We start from the raw sequence: 22,454 nt of genomic DNA on the forward strand, positions 1-22,454 counted from the left end.
TAAAGATGTCCTAATGGCGACCGGTATTCCTCCGCCATATTACATTGTTCTCTCAGCAGGTGTAGAGTACGTCTTGACAATGTTACACGACAGTTTCACATAATTGGCAGAAAAAATGGCAAATTTGTCACTAAATTTGATGCGTCGAATGTTTACTTTCCTTGAATTAGGTATGAATGGATGTCTTTTATTGTTTAAGAGAGGAAGTATTAAGGAATTTGAGCATTTTTACTTTTGCTTACTTCTCACTACTTTTTACTTACTACTATTTTCATGGCAACACTTTCAACGGTTATTTTAAAAAAATATAAAATTCTGCCATTTCAGTATTTTCACCTACCTTTGACCATCATGGCCAAAATCTTTCCCTATCACGCGTCATTGTGTAGTAATGAGGGTATGCAAATACGTGTACCATATTTTGTTTTAAGTTTGTGAATTGGGTAATTTCCAAGGTATTAAGGAACTGCATGGGTAATAGTATTTCAACAATAGATAGTAGAATTTTAATATTACATTTTACCTGACATTGATCCTTGACCCTTACCCCCCTCCCATACCCCCCCCCCCCTAAAAGAAAATAAAAATAAATACAATCACGAGAAAATCACGGTCAGGCAGTAAGTTTCGTTTGGAAATACCTGTACTTATACCTCCAGATATTGCATATAGATATGGGGGAAATAGTGATATTTTAAGAATTTAACCATTATATACATGATTTTGACCTTTCACTTTGAGCGTGTTTACACAAAAGTTTAGGCCCTATAAGCTAAAAACAAAACTTCGTCCACTCACACAAGCATACATGTCAAGTTTCATTACCTCAAACGGTGTCCACAATATTGATTGCGATATGAAGGACAGACGGAAGGACGGACGGACGACCAAAACAAATGCCTCAGGCAACACTTTCTTATGTTATAGATGGCGGAGACATACAAATGTGAATCAAAACTTGGATAGTCTGAAAGACACCGCGAGGAATCCAAAGAAAACAAATCAGATACATATTTTCCCGTCGCACTCTGATTTCCCGCTTTTTCCTTTGTTTTGGATCTGTCGGAAAGCGGTGCATCATTACACTAAGAGCCAGGTCGGTTCGCGCAACGCCATGCTGCGCAGGTAGGCATGACGAATCTTCAGTTTATGGCAATAAGATATCAAGATATCTTTCGTGTTGTACCTTCTACTTCAATAAAGTTGACAACCTTACGGCAATGACATAGCCCCACTGCACCATGACTGACATTCAGGGGAAGTCCCCAAGGCAAGCAATATTAGCGCGTAGCTGCGCGTAATGAACAATGGGCACTGCGTATGAGCTCTGCTCGCGCCCGCGTGATTGACTTTGGTAACGACAAAAAAAACTTTCGGTGATGATTTCGGTATTGGTCGTTTAACGTGTGGCAGTGCCAGTACTGTTGATTATGCTTTGGCATCTCCCGAAGTGTTCACAAAAATTGAAAATTTCTCCATCGGTACTTTTGATAAATTTCTATCAGACAAACACTGTCCGATTTCACTCGAAATTGTCAATAAATTTGCTCATGCTGTAGAAAGATCTACTGAAAATTATAATGTTTTTAGAACAGACGTAGGTAATTGTAATGATGAAAAGTCAATCAAGATCAAATGGGAGGATAAGAAAAGAAATATATTCGTTCAAAATTTTGATGATGCAGAAATACTTGCATCAATAGATTACTTAGAGACACTTGCTAAAGGAAACATCTCTCAAAGTGAAATTGATAAGATCACTGGTAATCTACGTAATATCTATTTAGATGCTGCAGATGCGTGTAATATGGTTATTGAGTCTAAAGCAAAGAATTTCAAGGCACGCCGAAACAAATTTCACGCAAATTCTTGGTTTGATAAGGAATGTTCTGATGCAAGAAAAGATTTTATACGAGCAAGAAATGTCTTCCGTCGAACTAAAACTGATCACAGTGAGAGTGAAATGAAACGTAAAAGTAAGCTGTACAAAAATGTTATCCGTTTAAAGAAGCAAAATCATACCTGGCAATTAAATTCAGCGTTAAGGAATTTAAAAAGTTCAAATCCGAAAGATTATTGGAAACTGATTAATAGGAAGAATAGATACTGTGAAACATCTCAAGAACTATCATCGCATGATTTTTATGATCATTTTAAAAGTTTGGGTAGTGGTAACGTACGATCTTATGATGCTGGTATTGAAGCACTGCTTCATGATATGTCAAATGAAGAATTAGACAGAGAGATTGAAATATCGGAAGTTGTCAATCAAATGAAACGACTTAAGAATAACAAGGCACCAGGCCTTGATTTGATTCTGAATGAACTTCTGAAGAATAGTTCAAAAAATCTGGTCAAGTTGATAACCAAATTGTTTAATCTTATATTCGACAGTGGCATTGTCCCAACAGATTGGGTAAACGGTTTGATAAAACCATTGTATAAAGGGAAGGGCTCACGAGATTGTGTTGACAACTACAGAGGTATTACATTATTGAGCTGTGTTGGGAAGCTATTCACGGCAGTATTAAATGATAGAGTAACTTTGTTTGTAGAATCACAATGCCTGTTAGGAGAGGAACAAGCTGGTTTTAGATGCGGATATTCAACTATGGACCATGTATTTTCATTACATGCTATTCTTGATTTTTATTTACAGAGAAGGAAAAGGGTGTATACAGCTTTTGTTGATTACAAAAAAGCATTCGATGTGGTTGATAGATCTTCACTGTGGTTGAAATTGTTTGACCATGGAATTAATGGTAAATTACTCCGGGTCGTTAAGGATATCTATAGAAAGTCAAAATCCTGCGTTTTTTATAACAATTCTAAATCAGACTTTTTAAAGAGTAACATATAGGTGTAAAACAAGGTGAGAATTTATCACCAATATTATTTTCGTTGTATTTAAACGATTTTTCGTCATTTTTGTCTCAGAGATACCCTGGCCTGGATTTTCTTTCGTCAGGTATCAATGAAACGTGTTCTACCGAAGAAGTGAATATGTTTGTTGATTTATTCACATTACTATATGCAGATGATACGATTGTGTTGGCTGAAAATGCTGAGGAACTCCAGTTAGCTCTTGATGCTTTATTTGATTATTGCCAATTGTGGCATCTGACCGTTAATACTGCTAAGACTAAGATAGTTATTTTTTATATATATAAGTAATTTCTTATAAAGCGCTATGTCCAGTTACAAACTACTCAAAGCGCTTTCTGCTCTCTCTTAAGAAAATAGAAAAGGTACAAATAAATAGTACATTACAATACAGTGCAATACCATACAAAATAATACAATACAATGACAACGCCTAACAGAAGAAGAAAACACACACACACAAAAAAAAAAGAACCCTAATCATATGATTGAGCAAAAAGATATGCCTTGACATGTCGTTGAAAAGTATCTAGGCTGTGCATGTTACGAATATTATCCGGAAGTTTATTCCAAAGTGAAGGAGCCAAATGGAGGAAGGCGCGATCCCCGTAGGTTGTCCGAGTTTTGGGAACATGTAGCACCGTCGAAGACGAAGAGCGTAGGCTGTAAGCTGACTGCTTTACTGTGACCAAGTCCTGAAGATACTTCGGAGCCATGCAATGTAATGCCTTGAAAACAAGGGTAAGAATCTTGTACTCAATCCTCTTCTTGACTGGAAGCCAGTGGTATTGTCTTAGTATTGGGGTGATGTGAACATTCTTCCTCACACGAGCTAGAACACGGGCGGCACTGTTCTGTACTCTTTGAAGGCGACAGATAGAAGAGTTAGGCAGACCAGCTAATACTGCATTACAATAGTCAATGCGTGACGATACTAGGGCGTGAATAACCTTGACTGCATCAGATTCAGACAAGAATCTGCGAATTCTTGCAATGTTCCTCAGATGGTAGTTGGCACTCTTACAGGCACTTGTGATGTGGTCATTCATATTCATATTTTTTCCCGTGGAAAAGTTAGAACAGCTCCTACCTTTCTTTTCGGTGATGACAAAATTTGTGTCTGCGATGATTATGTTTACTTAGGAACGACGTTCAATTATAATAATAATTTTAAGAAAGCTATAAACAAACAAGTAACCCAAGCCAAAAGAGCGTTGTATTCTATGAAAAGTAACATTTTACCTCTCCTCCTTCCAATCGACGTAAAACTAGAGCTATTTGAACGTTTGATCATGCCTATTTTGCTTTACGGCAGTGAAATTTGGGGTTTTGAAGACCTCGCCCAAATTGAAACTTTCTTTTGTAGATATTGTAAGGAACTTCTTGGATTACATAAGCGAACTCCGAATTGTATGGTTTACGGAGAAATAGGTAAAGATAGATTACAAAAAACAGTGACCCTTCGGATGTTAATGTTTTGGTTTAAACTTGTTAACAGTAATATGTCAAAGATAGCGCATATTTTGTATAATTTTCAATATGTTTTATCGGCGAGGCAAGAAAATTCGATGACATGGGTAATTAGGATAAAAGAAATATTTAACAACTTAGGTCTAACTGCAATTTGGAACAGCCAAGCAGCACATCTCACTTTAGCTGGCTTCAAAAGTTTAGTTAGTACCAGATTAAATGATATTTATAAACAAGAGTGGCATAGTAATGTAGACAAAAATTCTCAATGTTTAAATTATCGAATTTTTAAGCAGGATCTTCATTTTGAGAAGTATTTTCGACACCTTAATGATTCACAGGCAAAAATTTTATGTAAATTCCGTTGCGCTAATCATACACTGCAAAAAATGCGGTGTTAAAAGTGTAACACCAACCGGGTGTCAAACTGTGGGTGTTAAATTTGGTGTTAAATTGACACAATTTGACACCCTTCGGTGTTAATTTAACACCAACATTCTCTCATTCATTGGGTGTTAGATTCTCGGTGTTAAAATGACACCCAAGTGGTGTTATAGTTTTGTCATGAAAATGGGGTTTTCACTAATAACACCGTATCGGTGTTAGTTGTCCACCAGAGAAGATCACGTGTTCGCAGTCCGATGATCTCATTGGTTACACATGCCAATGCCTGAAATTTGTTGCTGTGGCGCGGAGTCGTCAACGTCTGTCATCGCGATAGTCAGGTTTTCGATGTCGTCTGGGGCTAAAAATGACATTGACTCTATGATGGTGACTTTGCTAAGTCTGTCAGCAGGGATAAGTATCTTTTAAGGTAATTATTTTCTGTACCAGTTATTTTCTATCATGAACGATGTGCATGATTTTCACGGATTTCATCGCATATTATAGACAACTTTGTCTTTGCACGCACATAATACTATAGTATACTATGTAGCGCAGCATACTAAGTAGCCTATAGTGTTTGCCATACATAATAGGCCATAATGCCAACGCGCTGCAGCGGAGCATTGAGTCCGAATTTCGCTGAGGGTTCCTTTGTCCAGTAATTGCATTTTAAAAATATCATCAAATTTTAAATATAAAAGGTTCCGTGGCATTTTGTATTGTTCTTGATGTAGTTTTCTTACCTCTGAGGCTCTGGTGCGGATCTTTGTTAGCGCGCAAATCATTTGTAACCAATGAACCCGACCCGCGCTACTGACGTGCACGAAGGCGAAGTTCGAACAATGTTTGTGTGTACATGTTCGTAGGTTTGTACATGTTCGTAGGTATACTGGTAGGCCCCTAGGCCTACTATATTTTTTGTAGGGCCTACTGTAACTGTTCTAGGTCCAAACTGTTAGGTTTAAATTAGTACTAGGTACTAGTAACAAATATCGCTCTAAAAAGAGCGTAAATACCCGATTAAAGGGGCTGGGTGGGGGGTTCTCCCGACCCGATTTTTGTTTATCAACAGTAGCTACACGTAGGAACGTAGGGGCCTATATAACTGCGACCAGCCCCAACACGCAGTGTTGGGGCTGCGCATTGTAGCAGACATGATCATGACAGGCGAAGTATAGCGCCTAAAAATCAATATGAAATCGCAAAAATTCCGCAATATGAAGACTTACAGGTGAAGATGTAATGTTGAAGACTGACTGCGTTCAACTTTTGGTTCTGGTAATAGTCCCTTTCTGCTCGGTTTGATGAGTTAAATGCGACTCGGTCGAGAGGAACTCGGGAGAACTACATCTTATACAGTAAATGGATTTGAGATTTGTGCGCATGCGCTGGCCATCAAGTCGTGTAGCTTTGTGGCAAGGCCTTATCATACTGTTGGCAAACCCTCTCGCTGTATATTGCGTTGCTTTCTGGGTGGGTGCGCGCGCGCACGCCTTGTCAGAAGGCTAAACGCATTGCGACTCCGCCAGCACATGAATATTTACGTGCGCAGTGTACTGCATACTGATTTCGAAAATGGTGAATGGGATGGGGAGCTAGGACTACGGACCCGTATATGGCCGTGAAAAAAACGTTTTTTCAAGATCATTGGACCAATGTGAACAAGAACAAGGTGAACGAAGGGTATTAATTAGATAAGAATCTTATGTATACTATAAAAGTACGTTTTTTCCTCGTGATATTCGAAACCTACGGAGGTGCGAAAATCTGTGACAGACTGTGTATGTTTTTCAAGCTTACCGATATAGCACTCTATTGACTCAGGACGCTCCCACAGTGTGTAACTGTGTATACGGAGCGTCCCGGGGTTAGGGCCTATATAGGACGCTAGTGTTTGCGCGTGGATCTTACATTAGAATCTACTAACTAGTTTCTAATATGAGTACTACTATTTATGAGTTTGCTAACCGCTAACAAATTTACATTATATAAGAATATGCTCTTATAAAGTTGATGACGTCACATGCATGTAAAACCGGTATTTCCACCGAGTCCATGTTAAGACAGTGCACTAGATCTAATTGTAAGGTGCAAGTTCAAGGGTAGCGAGAAACAGAATCACAGCCCCTATTAATAACTGGCAGTTGTTCTCTGTCTGAGAACTGATCCTAAATTTCACAAATGAGTCAAAATGGAATACATGTATCGCTTTTTTCATGATTCAGGTGAGGGAATATACGTCTACTTTGATGGTAGTATAAATTTGTTGAAATAATCTCTTGAAAAAAAAAATCCCTTCTGGAATATGCCTCTTCCCCATACTTATGTTATTGCCACACTTAATGATATTGGCAATAGTGCACTTGAGAATCTTGAAAATGACAGAATTGCAAAAAGACCTTATATTATCTATCTAAAAAACCTTGAAGATGAGAGTAGATCAATTGCAAAATGGCTTTGGATTTTTCCATTTCTCCTCAAATAATATTTGCATAAATGTACACTGCATAAAGATGATGAATACCTGGAAGCAGGATATTATTGCCCCCCCCCCCCCCTTTGGCGGCTAATTAAAACGAACTTGAAATTATGAGCATATCTCAAGTAGGTAAATCACCGACTGAATTAATCTGAAGCCACCTGAACAAAACCCTTTGTTTTCTGCAGTTCTGATCAAATCTTTCATGCACACAAGATAAATCTGTTTCATGCACTTGTATATATACAGTAAATACACTAGTGCAGTTATGTGGATGTTCAGTACTTTGAATCCTAAGCCAGTGCATCACACCTTGCGCACCAGTTTGACAGTTTGCGGACTTGTAGCCACTTGATAATTATGTATGTTCATGGTCCTTACACTTGCAGGTTGAACAGTACTTCTCACTCCTTCTCCCAGGCAACGATGCCAAGCTTTTTTGAGCAGTGGCCAGTTTTTGGTGGAAGGTCTTGTCAAGCTAGCAAGAGGAAAGCCTTCAGAAACCACAGTCAAGCTGTTGAGTTTGCTGGAAGAACACATGCGGAAAACTGATGTGGATTCATGAGACTTGGAGCAATCATCAAATAGTGTACCACCAGATCTGGTAGCAGTCAGGGTATGCACAATACTATAGGTTGTGAAAGCCCCTTTTTTATGTTCTAGATGTCTATCCATCCAATATCGTTTCTTGTGTATCATGCCGCAAGTTGAAAACAATCATCTGTGAATGGAACTTGGTAAGGCTATGTAAATCCAGGGGGCGTTCCACAAAACTTGTCATTGGTGACAACTGTTATAAGTAGCTGAAATCTTTGCATCTGACAATACATTTTATCAAACGTTTCCCTGGAGTCGATGAGGGTCATGAGGTCAATAATCAAGGGTCAGGAGCCCTTCATTATGAAAAAAAAAATGCAGGAAATATCTTGTGACTTTGATTTTTAAAGGCAGTTGAATGGATTTCACCAAACTCGATTGTAATATAAAAGTTCACAGTCACAAATCAATATGTAATGTAATTTTGTTATTTTGGAGATGCTGATGAAATAAAGAAGAGTTTTTTTTTCTTGTTTTTTTTTATAGAAGCCACACAACAACCCATGGGTTCATCCTACATGAAGGATCATTATGTTTTACTTAATGCTCCCTGATTATGCAGTGCAATTCACTGATAATTTCTGTTGATACCTGGATACTTTGTTAATGAGTCGTAGAATATATTGTATATAACATGCATTTCTTACAACACAGCATAGAATGTAAGTAACCTGCAAATCCTTCTTGTACTCTATCTGCTTCCACCTCTGAACCAGGGTGCAAGGATTGTGCAAGATTTCTGTGGCTTTGACTATAGACTACCTTATCCGATTTCAAAAGGTAAGTCTACATGACAATAAGGTTTGTTCAAATATGATGCGACAAACCCCCTGACATTTTTAGTGTTCAGATATGGTGCGCCGAAGCACGCCACTTTCATTATGTTAATGAATGCACATGACTAAAAAAAAAAAAATAAGATAAAGATAAACTCATGACATTGTATCTTCACTTACTTTTGAGCTTGATTGCACCATAACTTCTTGCCACTGTGTGGCAAAATACATTCCTCTTGCCTCAGTGTTTTTGTTTTGTTTTGTTGCATTTTGATCTGTTTATTTGTTTGTTTTTTACCATCTCATATCGCATTGATTTGTGCACTAAAATGTTGCCGGAGTTTGTCTCATCATATCTGAACAAGCCTTTATGAGTCATTTTGGACAGGCAATTAGAACTCACAGTACTTTGGTATTCTGAAAATGAAATTGATTTTTACGAGTTTAATTGATTTTGCATTTTATACTTTCTATGATCTGTTTTTGTATTAGAAAAGAAATTAGAGGTCAAGGGAAATTTTCTGGGGTTTTTTTTGTGTTGTTGGACTATGTAATTTATTAAGATCACTTGCTTTTCAATTTTTCACAGGTTAACTTTTTTTTTTTGGATGTTGTGAATATTTTTGCGCACTTGCCTTTGTCAGGGTTATGTCCTGATGTCGACGAGAACTTTACTCATGAATGCTTCAAAGTCGATCCTTGAACTTTAAAGATTGTCTTCCCCATATTATGTAGGCTAAAATTTTGAAGTTGCTTTTTGATCAGTCTCGAATAAGAGAAAAGTGATAAATTTCAAAGCTTCTTTAAGAAAAAATAGGTATAAGTGAGTTTTAATTGTGAAATTATAGTGATCTTTAAGTAAAATGGAATAAGATCCATTTATTATCCTCTGCCAAGAAGTGGTGCCTGAATTGTTATGGTTTTGAGTAGTCCATCCCTCCGTGTGTGTGATAGCTTGAAATCTGTTCAAATAATCATAAATGTGAATAAAATGTGTTAATCCTATGTATGACTGAGTCTACCAAATTGCATTATGGAATCGAAATAAAGGTCACAGTCAAATTTGTCTAGTTTTTATTTGTAATAGATTCATACAATGTCTGTTTGTTTTTCATTGTTTCCTTACATTTTCAGCCTGATGCTAGTTTTGATCGCCACTTGAAGAGGGAAAGCAGAAGAGGATGCAGCTCTTGATGCAGCTTGCTTGCTTGAAGATCAGAAGATGCAGCTTGCTTGACAGAGGACGTCAGAAGGATAACATACATGTGTACCAATATTACTTCATTGTTGACCACTTGGCACTACCCTGCCCTGGTGATATCATTCAGAGTGCCTTCGACACATTGTTCAAAGCACATTAAATATGTGTTTTGTCTACGGTATGCAAAACCTCTCATCAACCTTTGGACTTTTGGAATTACCCCGAGTTCGTGAACCGAGATCTAAACTTTCAAATAGATAATGAAGTGATGCATTCTTTAGGAGTTCCCACTGAAACTGCTTTTTTTTCACTGTTTGCCATACGAACATGGACTGAGTGATGGACAAACAATAAATTGCGCCCAGGGGGCCTGTGTACGGACATAATTTGATTCGTTCAATGGTTTTAGAAGACACTTGAAGAATCATCATTGTGACAATGAAACTGTGAAGATACTCCAAGTCCAGTTCTATGGAGGAACCGAGATAGAGACTGATGATATACAGTTGATGAAGCAGTACTCTTCATTAGTCGATGACAGTTTTTGATGAGGAGGTGATTACCTTTAGTCCAGGGGACATTGAACAACGACCTTGTAATTTTTACATGTCCTAGTTTACATGTGTCAGTATGGAGTAATGCATTACCATGGTAACATCAAATTTTCATAAAGATTACAAATACAGAATGTGGATCAAGCTACTCAGTTTTAAATCAATTCTGTTGAAATTTGATTGTCTAGAAATCTGTTGCCATGGCAATTGCAGTTTTTAAACAAATCATACAAAATTGTGTGGATCATGCTGCTCTCTTAGTTTCTTTTTTTTTTAGCATTTAAATTTGAATTTGATACATATGGTCACTATGATAATATGTTATCTTGCAAGACACTTTTTGTGGGGGTCATAAATCCGTTTCCATGGCAACAGCATCTTCATACAAATCATCCACAAGTACGATGTGGATTCAGCTAACTTCCTCAGATTTTGAGCATTTGACTTTAAATTTGGCACCTGTGACCACTGTATTATGTACCTGTGCAAATTTTATTTTTCGTCATTGTCAAATAGTATGTTGTCAAGTTAATGGTATTTTGTAATGAGAATCGTATAAACTACAAGTGGATTGAGCTTACTCAATCAATTTTTAGCAGTAACCTTGAGATATGACACCTATATATTGTGACAAGATAAATTCCAGATGTGCACAACACTTTTCTCGTCAATGTTAAACAATGCGTTGCCATGCTAACTTATTTTTTTTTTAATACAAAGCAATCGAAGATATTGTGATTGACTCATAACTCCCTCATGTTTTAGGCATTTGACTTGAAATTTGGCACGTGACCACTGTAGTGCGCTAATGTGCAAATGTCATCTTTTGTATCGGTCAAAGAAAGTGTTATCATGGCAGTGACATTTTCAAATTAAAAACTTACACAACAGTTGATTATGCAATCTCCCTCAGTTTCTGAGCATCTGGCCTGAAATATTGCACAGAGTGCTAATGTAATGGCAACCATCTTTTAAAATGAAAATCAAACAAAAAATACTGTGAATTGGGTGAGCTCCCTCAGTTTTCTAGCATTTGACTTGAGGTTTCGCTCATGTAACCAGTGTAATCTTAAAATGAGTCGCACACTGATCTCACTGTTGAGTAATCTTGCTATGGTAACAACTTTTGTTATATTGTACTTTTTTTTTTCAACAAAAGGCATACAAGAATATCGTGAATTGAGCTAACTCTCTAAGTTTTAGGTGGGGGTATCAATTACATCCAGTCCGAGTTGAAAATATTGGCCCAAGAAGGCCTTATGTGTGTCATTTGAATATTTAAATGATCCGAATTTCACATGCTTGTATCGTCACTTGCAATAGCATTGATCAAAAGAAAGAGTATAATTTTTTTTATGTTAACATTTTACAACCAGACTGGATGATCTATGTTGAATATTTGAATTATACAGCTGAGTAGGCAATTCAATTTGAATATTTGAATGATAGAGCCAAGAAGATATAATACTAGTATCAATTTCATTTGAAAATTCAACTTGATAGTGCCAAGAAGGCCAAAGGTATTCAGAGTGAGTATTTAAATTTGATATTTTAGCCTACAATAGCCATAATGTATCTCATTTGCATAGATAATCAAAGAACCAACTGAAAGGGTCAAAGGTATTCCATTTTGATACTTATATTGTAGAGATGAGGCTTTCATTACATGTAATAGAATTATTGTGTTTTGTTGTGACAGACAGAATTTATTAAATATTTTGATCAACCTAGTAGCACGTGACTGTCTTTCACCTACTTACATTACTGTGTTATTTTGTGCGATTGAATGTGGAGAGTGTGAAATGATGTCGAGGTATCGACACTTCAAATTGTTAATAAGTTGGCATCACTTGGAATTTATTTCTCACTCTGAAGCGTTGAATCAACACTTCTGTGGTGTCAAATAAACACCAAATAATGCAAACTTATAACACTTTGAAGTGTTAGAATAACACCATGACAGGTGTTGGGGTATAGATTCTAACAACAAATAGTGTTGAAGTTACACCGTCATTGGTGTTAAAGGGCGTCAAAAGAACACCAAAGTGGTGTCAACTTATCAATAATCTAAGCAACACCAAAGCTGGTGTTGGTATATTTTAACACCACGGGTGTTGAACTTACACCATAACTGGTGTTGGGATGTCAAATGAACACCATTATGGTGTCAACTTCTTAACACTCTCTTAAGTGTTGAAAAAACACCGAGGCTGGTGTTGGTATATTTTTACACCCTTTAACACCCATGGGTGTTGGATATTTTAACACCAGAGACGGTGTTACTTCAACACCAGATGGTGTGGTCCTTTATTGAAGTTCGGCCGGTGTTAGATTCAACACCAGTGGTGTTAAATCTAACACCACTGTTTTTGCAGTGTAAACTGCCAATTGTTTCTGGAAGATACAATCAGATTCCAAGAAACGAAAGATTTTGTACCCATTGTAATGAAGAGAAAATTGGTGATGAATTTCACTACCTTTTTCAGTGTAGACTCTTTAATGAACAACGAAAGAAATACTTAAAAAAATATTACTGGAAATACCCCAACACTATGAAGATGGATCAATTATTTAATTGTCAAAAGAAAACAGTCCTTTCCAATTTATCCAAGTTTTGTAATTATATAATGACACATGTTTAGATTATTAGTATTTTTTATCCTTTTTGCAAATAATACATGCCTTTTTTACAGGCTGTGCCTTCTTTACAATTGATTTGTAACTTATTTGTCTTTTCATTCTCTCCTCCTTTTTTCTTCCCCTCTCTACTTCTTCTTCTTCTCGTCCATATTTCCTTGCTTCTTGTTCACTTAGCGTATGAATTCATTTCCATATGTCTTTGTGTGTTTTCTTTTTTTTCTGTTTCTTTTTTTTTCCTTTTTTTTCCTGAACCAAAAGTCACTCGTATATCTTTTGTTAATTCACCAGTCTTGTGTCCTTCTCACTCTCCCTCTTCACCTCCATATATCCCTTCTTTCTCTCTCCTCTCTCTCTCTCTCTCGTCATATTTCCCTTTCTTTGTTTTTTTTTTTCACTATACATCGTGTATATATTGTATATTTCTGTACATTTTTTTTTTCTTTTCATCAATCGCATTTCATTCTTATTTTGTTTGTTATAGTTGTTTTGTACACTTTTCAGAGTTATTTGCAATTATTATTTATTGATATTATAATGTGCTATATGTTTTTCATTGGACTCCGATACCTAGAGTTTGGGTTGTGAGTAATAAACTTTCAACTTTCAACTTTCAACTTTCAACATGGCGCCTGTAGGTCACGGGACCAGCTTTTGACCAATCACAGGCTTCAAAACACCTAAGCCGAAAACCGAGTTGGCCAGACTCTCTTAATATACGGCACTGGGTAAAACACCCTAATAATTTTCAGGTTATATGATCGCGATTATTGCGATTTCATTTGTATGTACCGATATATAGTATGATCACAAAATGTATGTATAATGTTGAACGTAATGAGTTTATGTGATTTGATATGAATGAAATGTATAATGGTGTATAATGATGAATTTGGGAAAATGTATGAATTTGTGCGATTTTTGACACAATTATTTCTGACTGTAAATTTATGTGTAACATAATAGATATTATGATTTAATATTAGTTACTGTGAAATTTTGTTGATATTTATTGTATGGTCACACGATACATGATTACTGTTGAGCGTCCCGAGTTGATCTGATTGGATATGAATGATAATATGTAAAATAGAGTATGATGGATTTGTGAATATGATCTTGTGATGTTCTGATATAATTATGTTTGATTATATATGCAAAATAAGAGATATTATGATTGAATGTTAATCACTGTATTTTTTGAACAGAAGACGAGCACATGGTGCTGTGATGCAGAACATCACGTCAATAATGATACACGTCCCATGCAGGTATTAGTAATTAACTCCGCCAAGGGAGGAGGTTATGTTTTCGTTACCGTTGGTTTGTGTGTTCCTTCGTTCGTTAGTTAGTTTGTCCGTGTGCAAAATAACTCAAAAAGTAGATAACGGATTGGAATGAAACTTGCAGGAAAGGTTGAGAATGACGCAAGTAACAAAAGATTAACTTTTGGTAATGATCCGAGAATTTTGGGGAATTTATGAAGGATTTTTGATGTTTTGGCAGGTAGGGTCAATGAACTTGGGAGTTCACGCTGCGCGTATTTCAGGTTTGCCTGCGCGCACTAAAGTGCGTGCTCTAGTTTCTGCTGGGGCGAGGCGCGCCGTGCAGCTGAAGGCTTATGACGTAACAAAGGTTTCTATATTTGGAAATCTGGCGACTTTTAGCACCGATGTTGTGTGTACGTATGATATCTCTATGGAAGAACAAGATCAGTGTTGTGGTGGAAATAAGCTTCATGCTTGGCGGAGGTCTGCGCTCTCAGAGTGCTTTTCTAGTTTATAGAATGTTGTTGTTGTTTGTACATCTGGGCCCCATTTCATAAAAATGTTGATATGATAGCAACTCTTTCTGGAATGGCAATTGTCATAATAACGACAAGAATCCAGCTTCCTGATTGGCTGTTGCTATTGGAAGTTGCCATTCCAGCAAGAGTTGCCATCCTAACATCTTTTATGAAATGGGGCCCTGATTTAAGAATTGATATGATTTTTGGCAGTGGTTAAGGTTAATACATTTCGGTAATATAAGAAATATATATGATATGTTGATATAGATAGTATCATATCAACCGGAGTTGTGTGTGTGTGTGTGTGTGTGTAAATATGTACATGTATATATGTGCGTATGCATGTGAGTGTGTGTGTGTTTGTGTGTGTATATGTGTATGTATACATATACGCAATGCAAATAGACATATGAACATTATATATGTATATGATTCTGTTTGTGATTATTATGCTAAGAATTATGAGAAAATATGATTATTATATGGCAGCATTATGATATAAGAATCTATTTATATATTTTTCTGGATATATGATGTTATTTTGAGGATGAGATGAGGTTAGATTGAATACTTGTATCAAATTGAATTATTGATTTGTGTATATAAAGCAAATGATTTAGAAGATTGTTAATATATGAAATTGCATTACTTATGACACATCAGGTTATTCATATTCTGTTGGTAGATCCTGAGGAAGGCCTGATGACTGGCCGAAAGCTTGACAAATAAAAGGGAGACTCAAGATCGAGAGCAACGTCCGCCTCAGACTAATTTCTTTCAGTATATATATATATATATATACAAATAGGATTATAATAACTGGTCTTGCTTGTTTAATACTTTACAGCGCATTACTCTTTGTAAGTGAATTAAAGCGTAGCAAATCACGGTTATTATTGTGCTGGCGTCACGGACATGTGAAATTTGTGAGATGGCGAGTGATGATGGTCACTCGTAAGTTATTTCCAAGATTTAACCAAGTATTTAATGACTGGTAATGTTCGTGACTGGCAGAAATCCTGAATACATGTAATATCATTAATTATGGCCTAGGCTATCTATTATATAACAGGTGGGTTAGCTATGAATGAGAATTTTATTCAAGTAGTGATGGCCTAAATGTTTGCCCTGTTGTTCTTTAAACATGCCTTCACACACAACAAACTTGTAGCCAATGTTATCAGTGAGGAGAGTAGGGAAAACAACACACTGTGCCGTGGTTCAACAGAGATTTCAGGAGAGTAACTGTTTTCGACTCTGCTCAACCTTAAAAAATAACCTTATGATATTTTTTATCATTTGTACTCCAATCGTTAACAGGGGTTAACGCTTTTCTTGGAAAATACGCTTTCCTTCAAGTATGGTTTGATTTCCTGATGACATGCGAACTTGTCTTTGTTGAAGTTACCTGATTTCTATTAGGGAAAAGTAGCACTGTAAAAATTATTTCGTTCTCCTTTCCCCAGGGAAGTCATGTAGACACACAACCTCTTCATGATGACCGTGAAAGAAAATAAAAGCACGGGCTTTAGAAATGCGACCTTTCTTCTACTTGGCGGATAAGAGAAGCCAAGCCCAGATCGCCGGTATAAAAGCGCTTTAATAGAACGATGTATACAGAAAGGAAATATTTTTCCTCATAGCAAAGTGAAAAAAAAAGAACAAGACACTTAGCAGTCTTAAAGTCTGCCTACAGTCAAGTTTTAAGCCCTGGATACTTATCGGTTAGTCGATCTGGCAGGCAAAGGCACCTATTCAGCTGATGCAAGCAGAAAAGAATCATTAAAGAGCAAATGATCATATCAAGTGCTGAGAGTTATAGGAAGGCGTAATGGTCGATCGATATTTTGATGTTATACATATTTTCCGCTCCCATTTGTGCCGATTCGTTGAAATTATGAAGGGAATTATCAAATGGAAATAGACAGTCGTACGTATGTTGGTCGATATCTAGACACGAGCATGAGATAACAATCTCTAGAAGAGAGTATTGCAAGATGAAAGCATGCATTTTTTTATTTCTCATCATTATGATCTTTGCAAATACTGTCGTAATGATTTCAAGAAAATAAAATTGACTCCTCACTCAATATTTTCTTTGTCCAGTATATTGAAAAGAGAAAGCATTTTCAAAGGTACAAGTACATCTCTCTCTGTCTATATGTAATACATATACATATTATATAGTTAACAACAAAATTATTCATACCCATGAGAAATTATTAGTTTTGAGCAGGTTTCTTACCAGTGAAGGAAGGAGTGATGGTGATTGGTTGTTAACTTTTTACTCTTATTTGTCCTCTGTAAATTGACATTAATTCCAGTTTCACCTCATTTGCGTAACAATAGAAATGTTAAGATTTAACAACCAATCACAATGACTCCATCCTTTACTTGTAAGAAATCTGCTCAAAACTAAAAATTTCCCAGGGGTATGAATAATTTTGTTAACTGTATATATATATATATATAAGAGGATTTATGATGTCAAAAGTACGCACCGATATCTCCTTCCTTTCTCATAACTCATATACACACATTAATCACAGATATGATCACATGGATACAATATTAATACAAACATAAAAATGTATGCATTATATGTGTGTGCTCGTGGATCTCGTGTTGACAATATCATGTTAATATCTGAGAGGCGCATTCACGTTACTTAGGAAACTCTCACTTCATTCATAGCAAGGATGGAATATGATTGACTCGTAGATAATTTGGTTACTGTGAACCTTGCTGCTATATTCATAAACAAAAAAAACCCAAAACAAAACAAAAAACTTACTCTGAAGTTTACATTGGAACCATGCAATATGCCGATGACAAGTCCAGCTGCATATTATATTGCATAATATGGATAAATGAAACCTGCTCTGGAGGCGGAAACAAAATATCATGCCGAGAGCACAAATTCTTCCGATCACGCCGTTATTTCGACCGAGCAAATATCATGCCCTATATTGGTATGGGTTCAAAGCTACCACTACCAACAGATGCACTTCCTTAGCGTTTGTTACCGCTAGTAAGCCTTTCTAATTCGTTTAAACCAATGTGCGTATTACGTTAAAAGAAATAATTCAATTTAGTTTCCAATAAAAGAGGAAGAGAAAAGAACCTGGCAATCAAAGTATAGTGGCAGAAAGAACTGATCAATTTTTCTGATGAAGCATTAAAGCAATTTACATGCAAGTCGAAAACATAACTCAGCAATGAAATAAAAGATAAAGAAAAGAACGTGTCTTTGGAAATGTAACTTCACTTACGCTTCCAAATTCATTTTCAGCCGTTATTTTCACACAGTCTGACCACTCGAACTTTCGTCAATGTTTGTTTGAGAACCGTGATGCGGCACCTTCCGGTTTAGGCCAATTTCATGCTTTTGTTGTAATTTGAATAAGATAATTGAATTGTTGTTATCACGTAGGTTAAGCTATGATTTGGTAACTGCACCTCAGCAAAGGTAAACATTGCATCCTGCGCAATCACTCATGAGAAGTAAAAGTGATATCGGCGCACACCCTTCGAAAAAAGTTACAATCCTTAAAAAAAAAATCATTGTAGAAGTTACGTATACATGTGTTTGAAGTGTGTCCCTTAACATTTTGTGCCTCTACATCTGTCATTATTTAATGTACCCTTTTCCTAATGCAATGTTTAATTTGTGTCAACGGTAATTCCGACTTCACAGCACCTCGTGATAATGGAACATTTCGTTCCGTGCAGTCTGTTTTCTTCGTTTAACTGTATAACAAAGGTTCGTGATTTTTTTTTTCTGAAAGTAAATTTTTTTTTTCTATGCAGACAAAACATGGTTCCCGTTTTGAAATATGTGTTGTTCGTAGTTGCTGACAACGCAAAAATAGTAAAGAGAATTGGTTCTCTGAACCCCCCCCCTAAATTACTACGATCATGTACTGCCAACTCAAGCAAAAAAAAAAAAAATGTACTTACCAAGTTCAGATATGGTGACTTTTGTTTATTTCCTTGTCACCATCTTAACCAACACATGATCAACACAAGCAGCCATCGCACTCTGTGAGATGTAAGATGGTAGAAGCGCTAATTGTCTAAAAAGAAAATTTTATGTCTATTTGATCGGATAAGGAAATATGTTTATTTGATGGTATGCGATAGGACGCAAAAGAATCATTTATTTCTTTTTATTACAATTTACTGATGGGGGATTCAATCAATACAGAGTAACTAATTTTTTTTTTCATCCGTATGGATTCATGTACCTTGATATTTTAGCTTTCATATAGTTTCGTCATTATTACTTTATGTCCTATCTCCATTGATTGTATAGCAAATTTACACCGGTATTTTTTCATGGAACCTGCTTTTACAAGCTTTACTTTTGCGGTTCCATCATATTTCACAAGTTATAGAGAATTGTCATATGTACATTATGTATGCCGACGCATTTTCTGTTCATGACCCGACTTATAACATATTTTGTATCTTGCTTGGTTTGTTGATTCTTTTTTTTGATGTATTTTGATGTCAAGTGAAATATGAAAATAAACGTGCTGGAACTGTTCACTGTGTCTCGAGTGCAAGACCAGTGCAGTTTCAGTTATTCAATTAAATTAAATTCAATTCAGTGTATAGGGAAAATGATCACTCGGCCATTTTCAGAATTCATGCTCAAATAACTCACCATTATACGAAAATTATGTAAGCTTTACGTGTTTATAACACTTGTGCCAAGGTAACAGTCTAGTTTTGCTTACACACTATCCACATTACACCGAAAAATAATGAAAAAATTAAAAAATATATTCTATATAATATGTATATTTTTTCTCTAAACATCAACTGAGCGGAAGGGTTTCATGCAAAAGACCCGTTTGATGGAGTGTACAGTGCCCATTAAAAGCAGTCGCCGTACAAGCATTGTCTTTGATATTGCTGTTATCCAATTCTGTATACTTATTTTTTCCATTCAGACGTCTTAAACTGGATGGAATTATCGCCTTTTATTCCAACCAGCTATAATAACGAGAAAAAAATTCTGTGAGTAGGACGAATTACAAGCTGTTGCTAGAAGACGAGGAGTGAAGCCTCAATAAAACTGGCAACGGATGATACCAACTCGTCGGATAGGCTGAAAAATCGATGGACGCAGGGAACTCTGCAATTATAAGTGCTAGCTTGACTTCTTGAAGTGTCGTATTTTTCGTTTAGTTTTGGCTTTTTTTTTCTTAATCATTTTCTTTATCTGTCAGGGCAACTGCAATCTTAACATTTCAATTTTCTTTGTTGACCCTACAATGAAATTTAATGGCTCGAAAATAAAAAGATATCAAGAAGAGAAAAGAAGAGGGAAAAGAAAAATAGGAGAAAAATAAGCTTAAAATAACTCTGTGACTATGACTAAAGAGAAAAAAAAATAGATAGAAGAAAGAACTAAAAAAAACGAATTAAGATTACACAAACCCAAACGATTGCGTGGATTGGCAGGCCTGATATAGCGATTCTAATCGCATGTACTGTGACGTATAAAACATATTCAATATTGAATTGAGCCGAAAAATCTACCATTTACCATGACACCATAATATATTCATGATATGATACAACATTTAACATAAGGACATACCTACATAAACTTCTATTATCAATTTCTATAGATAAACTATGAGCGTTACTTAGTATTCACATAGGCAGCGCACCGTACAATGATAGTGGATATTACTTTGTGCTATTTCACTTTGAACAGAACTTTATGTTTTTATATTTTGTGTATAGGCTTATGTGTGGGCAATCGTGACACGTGAAATCTAACGCTGTCTTTTGACATTTCGTTTCTTTCAGTCTTATTTTTCGATAACAAGAAACACTACTTTTCCTGTTTTTATAGCTATCCTTTACTTAAAACCTGATTCAAGCCACACATTTGTATCATTTCGTAACACGCATCGGTCTACGGCCGCCTCAGGCAGAAAACCGCCGTGATCGTACGGCGTATGGCTGGCTGGGCCATGGCATAAGCCACGGGGTTTATCAAGCTGTTCCAACAGGACGTCCAGCGAGCTAGACCAGAGTAGTTGAAGTGCTTGTTGAATGCCTTGTAGGCATCCGGTGCGATGGCATGGAATATGATGGTCATGGTGTTCGGGAGCCAAGTGATGGTAAAAACGATTACGACAAAAGCTAGGGTTCTCAAAGTCTTACTGTTTTCGGATGAAGAGTCAACATAAGGGTGTTGCTGACAGCTGCGAATTGTACGGCTTTGCGATAGACCACGGGGCCCTTGGTTTTCTGTGCCAATGTCACTAATAACTTTTCTCATGCTCTGGACATCAGATTGGTACACATGTTTGATTTTGATCCTGACATTACCAGCGTCTTTTTTCAAGTCGCTTCCGATGGTTCTAATTAGCTTTGAGGAACTTTTGGAAAGACTAGATATCTCAGGGCAATCACCAATCTCAACCGCTGCTCCGTCATCACCTAGTGCACTATCACCGCTAACGTTTGAATCTCTACGAATCTGTTTCACTCTTGCCACTTTGGCAATGTTCAGGAGGCGCTTTCTACCACTATTTCTTACCTGCAAATAAATGCGAACGCACAGTATCAGAATGAGTGGAAACGGTCCCACGAATCTTAGGAAACAAATCAGCAGATTAGATGCCTGTGAAAGGGTGTAGTTTGGTCTTGGCAGTTTTGTTGGCGTCAGTAAGCCAGTTGGTTCAAGGAGATCCCAAAGAACAGTGATGGTCATCCAAACACAGAACGGTATGACCCAGGTTAGAATGTTGACATACACTGCTTTCTTCTTACTTTTAGATTGGAAATGTCGTATCGGATAGAATGTGGCGATGTAGCGATCGATGCTAATGACGACAATGCCGAACACCGACACACCGAGAAGTGAATTCTGAACTCCCAGGAACAAAATGCCTGTCATTGTTCCAAAGATCCACTTGTTAAACAGTTCTAGTGTAGATCGGATAGGCATTACTATGAGGCCAACCATCAGATCTGCGATAGTCATATTCATTATAAAGTAATTGTTGTAGGTTCTCAATTTTTTCTCAACAGCAAACGCCATCAAAATCAGCAAATTCAGGAAAATCGTCAGAATGGACGTTGTAGCGTATGCGAAGAAGGACACAGTCAGTTTTAGCCCCGTTTCGAAATCCTCTGCAATATCGATACCTGTTAAATTTGTCATATTCATGATTAAATGACCAGTTGCCAAGCACTCTGGAAAAAAGAAACAGTAAACGCCAAACAGGATGAATTGAAAACCCGAGGCAAAGGTGCGATATCTCGGTGAAACGGTGCAAGAGATATTTTCGCATTAGAAGTCACAAATCTTTGTGTGTGTGTGTCTGTGTGAAAGAATTAGGTGACAGCTCCATTTTATCTCGTTTGAATTGCCCATGAGAAGCTTGGGGAATGCGCATCTTCCTTGAATGAAGCACTTAACGCATGCGTATAATTGGGTGGCGCATATACGTTTAATACGTTAGTATTTGACTTTTGGGAGAGCTAACAAGGGATACCTAAGAATATAAATGAGCTCGATGCTACAGCAGCACATATCCGTGCAGTTAGAGCGATTACTATTCAGCGATGATAAAAGCCCTTTGAGTGCAAGGAAAGCTTTGAACGGAAGCTTTTCGCTATTTTACGAACCAAATTTGTATGGATTTATTCA

The 22,454-nt window shown here is 36.7% G+C and overlaps 1 protein-coding gene across 1 annotated transcript; it reads right to left on the reverse strand.

The window, feature by feature from the left end:
• Positions 1-20,708: 20,708 nt before the first annotated feature.
• On the reverse strand, positions 20,709-21,965 carry LOC139735256 (muscarinic acetylcholine receptor M1-like). Its single transcript, XM_071646012.1, has one exon. It carries the CDS (start codon positions 21,963-21,965, stop codon positions 20,709-20,711), a length of 1,257 nt encoding a protein of 418 aa, XP_071502113.1.
• Positions 21,966-22,454: the final 489 nt, after the last annotated feature.

Source organism: Diadema antillarum, unplaced genomic scaffold (genome assembly GCF_040938485.1).
Source record: "Diadema antillarum isolate AM-2024a unplaced genomic scaffold, OU_Dant_1.0 seq00000567_RagTag, whole genome shotgun sequence".
Taxonomy (NCBI): Eukaryota; Metazoa; Echinodermata; class Echinoidea; order Diadematoida; family Diadematidae; genus Diadema; species Diadema antillarum.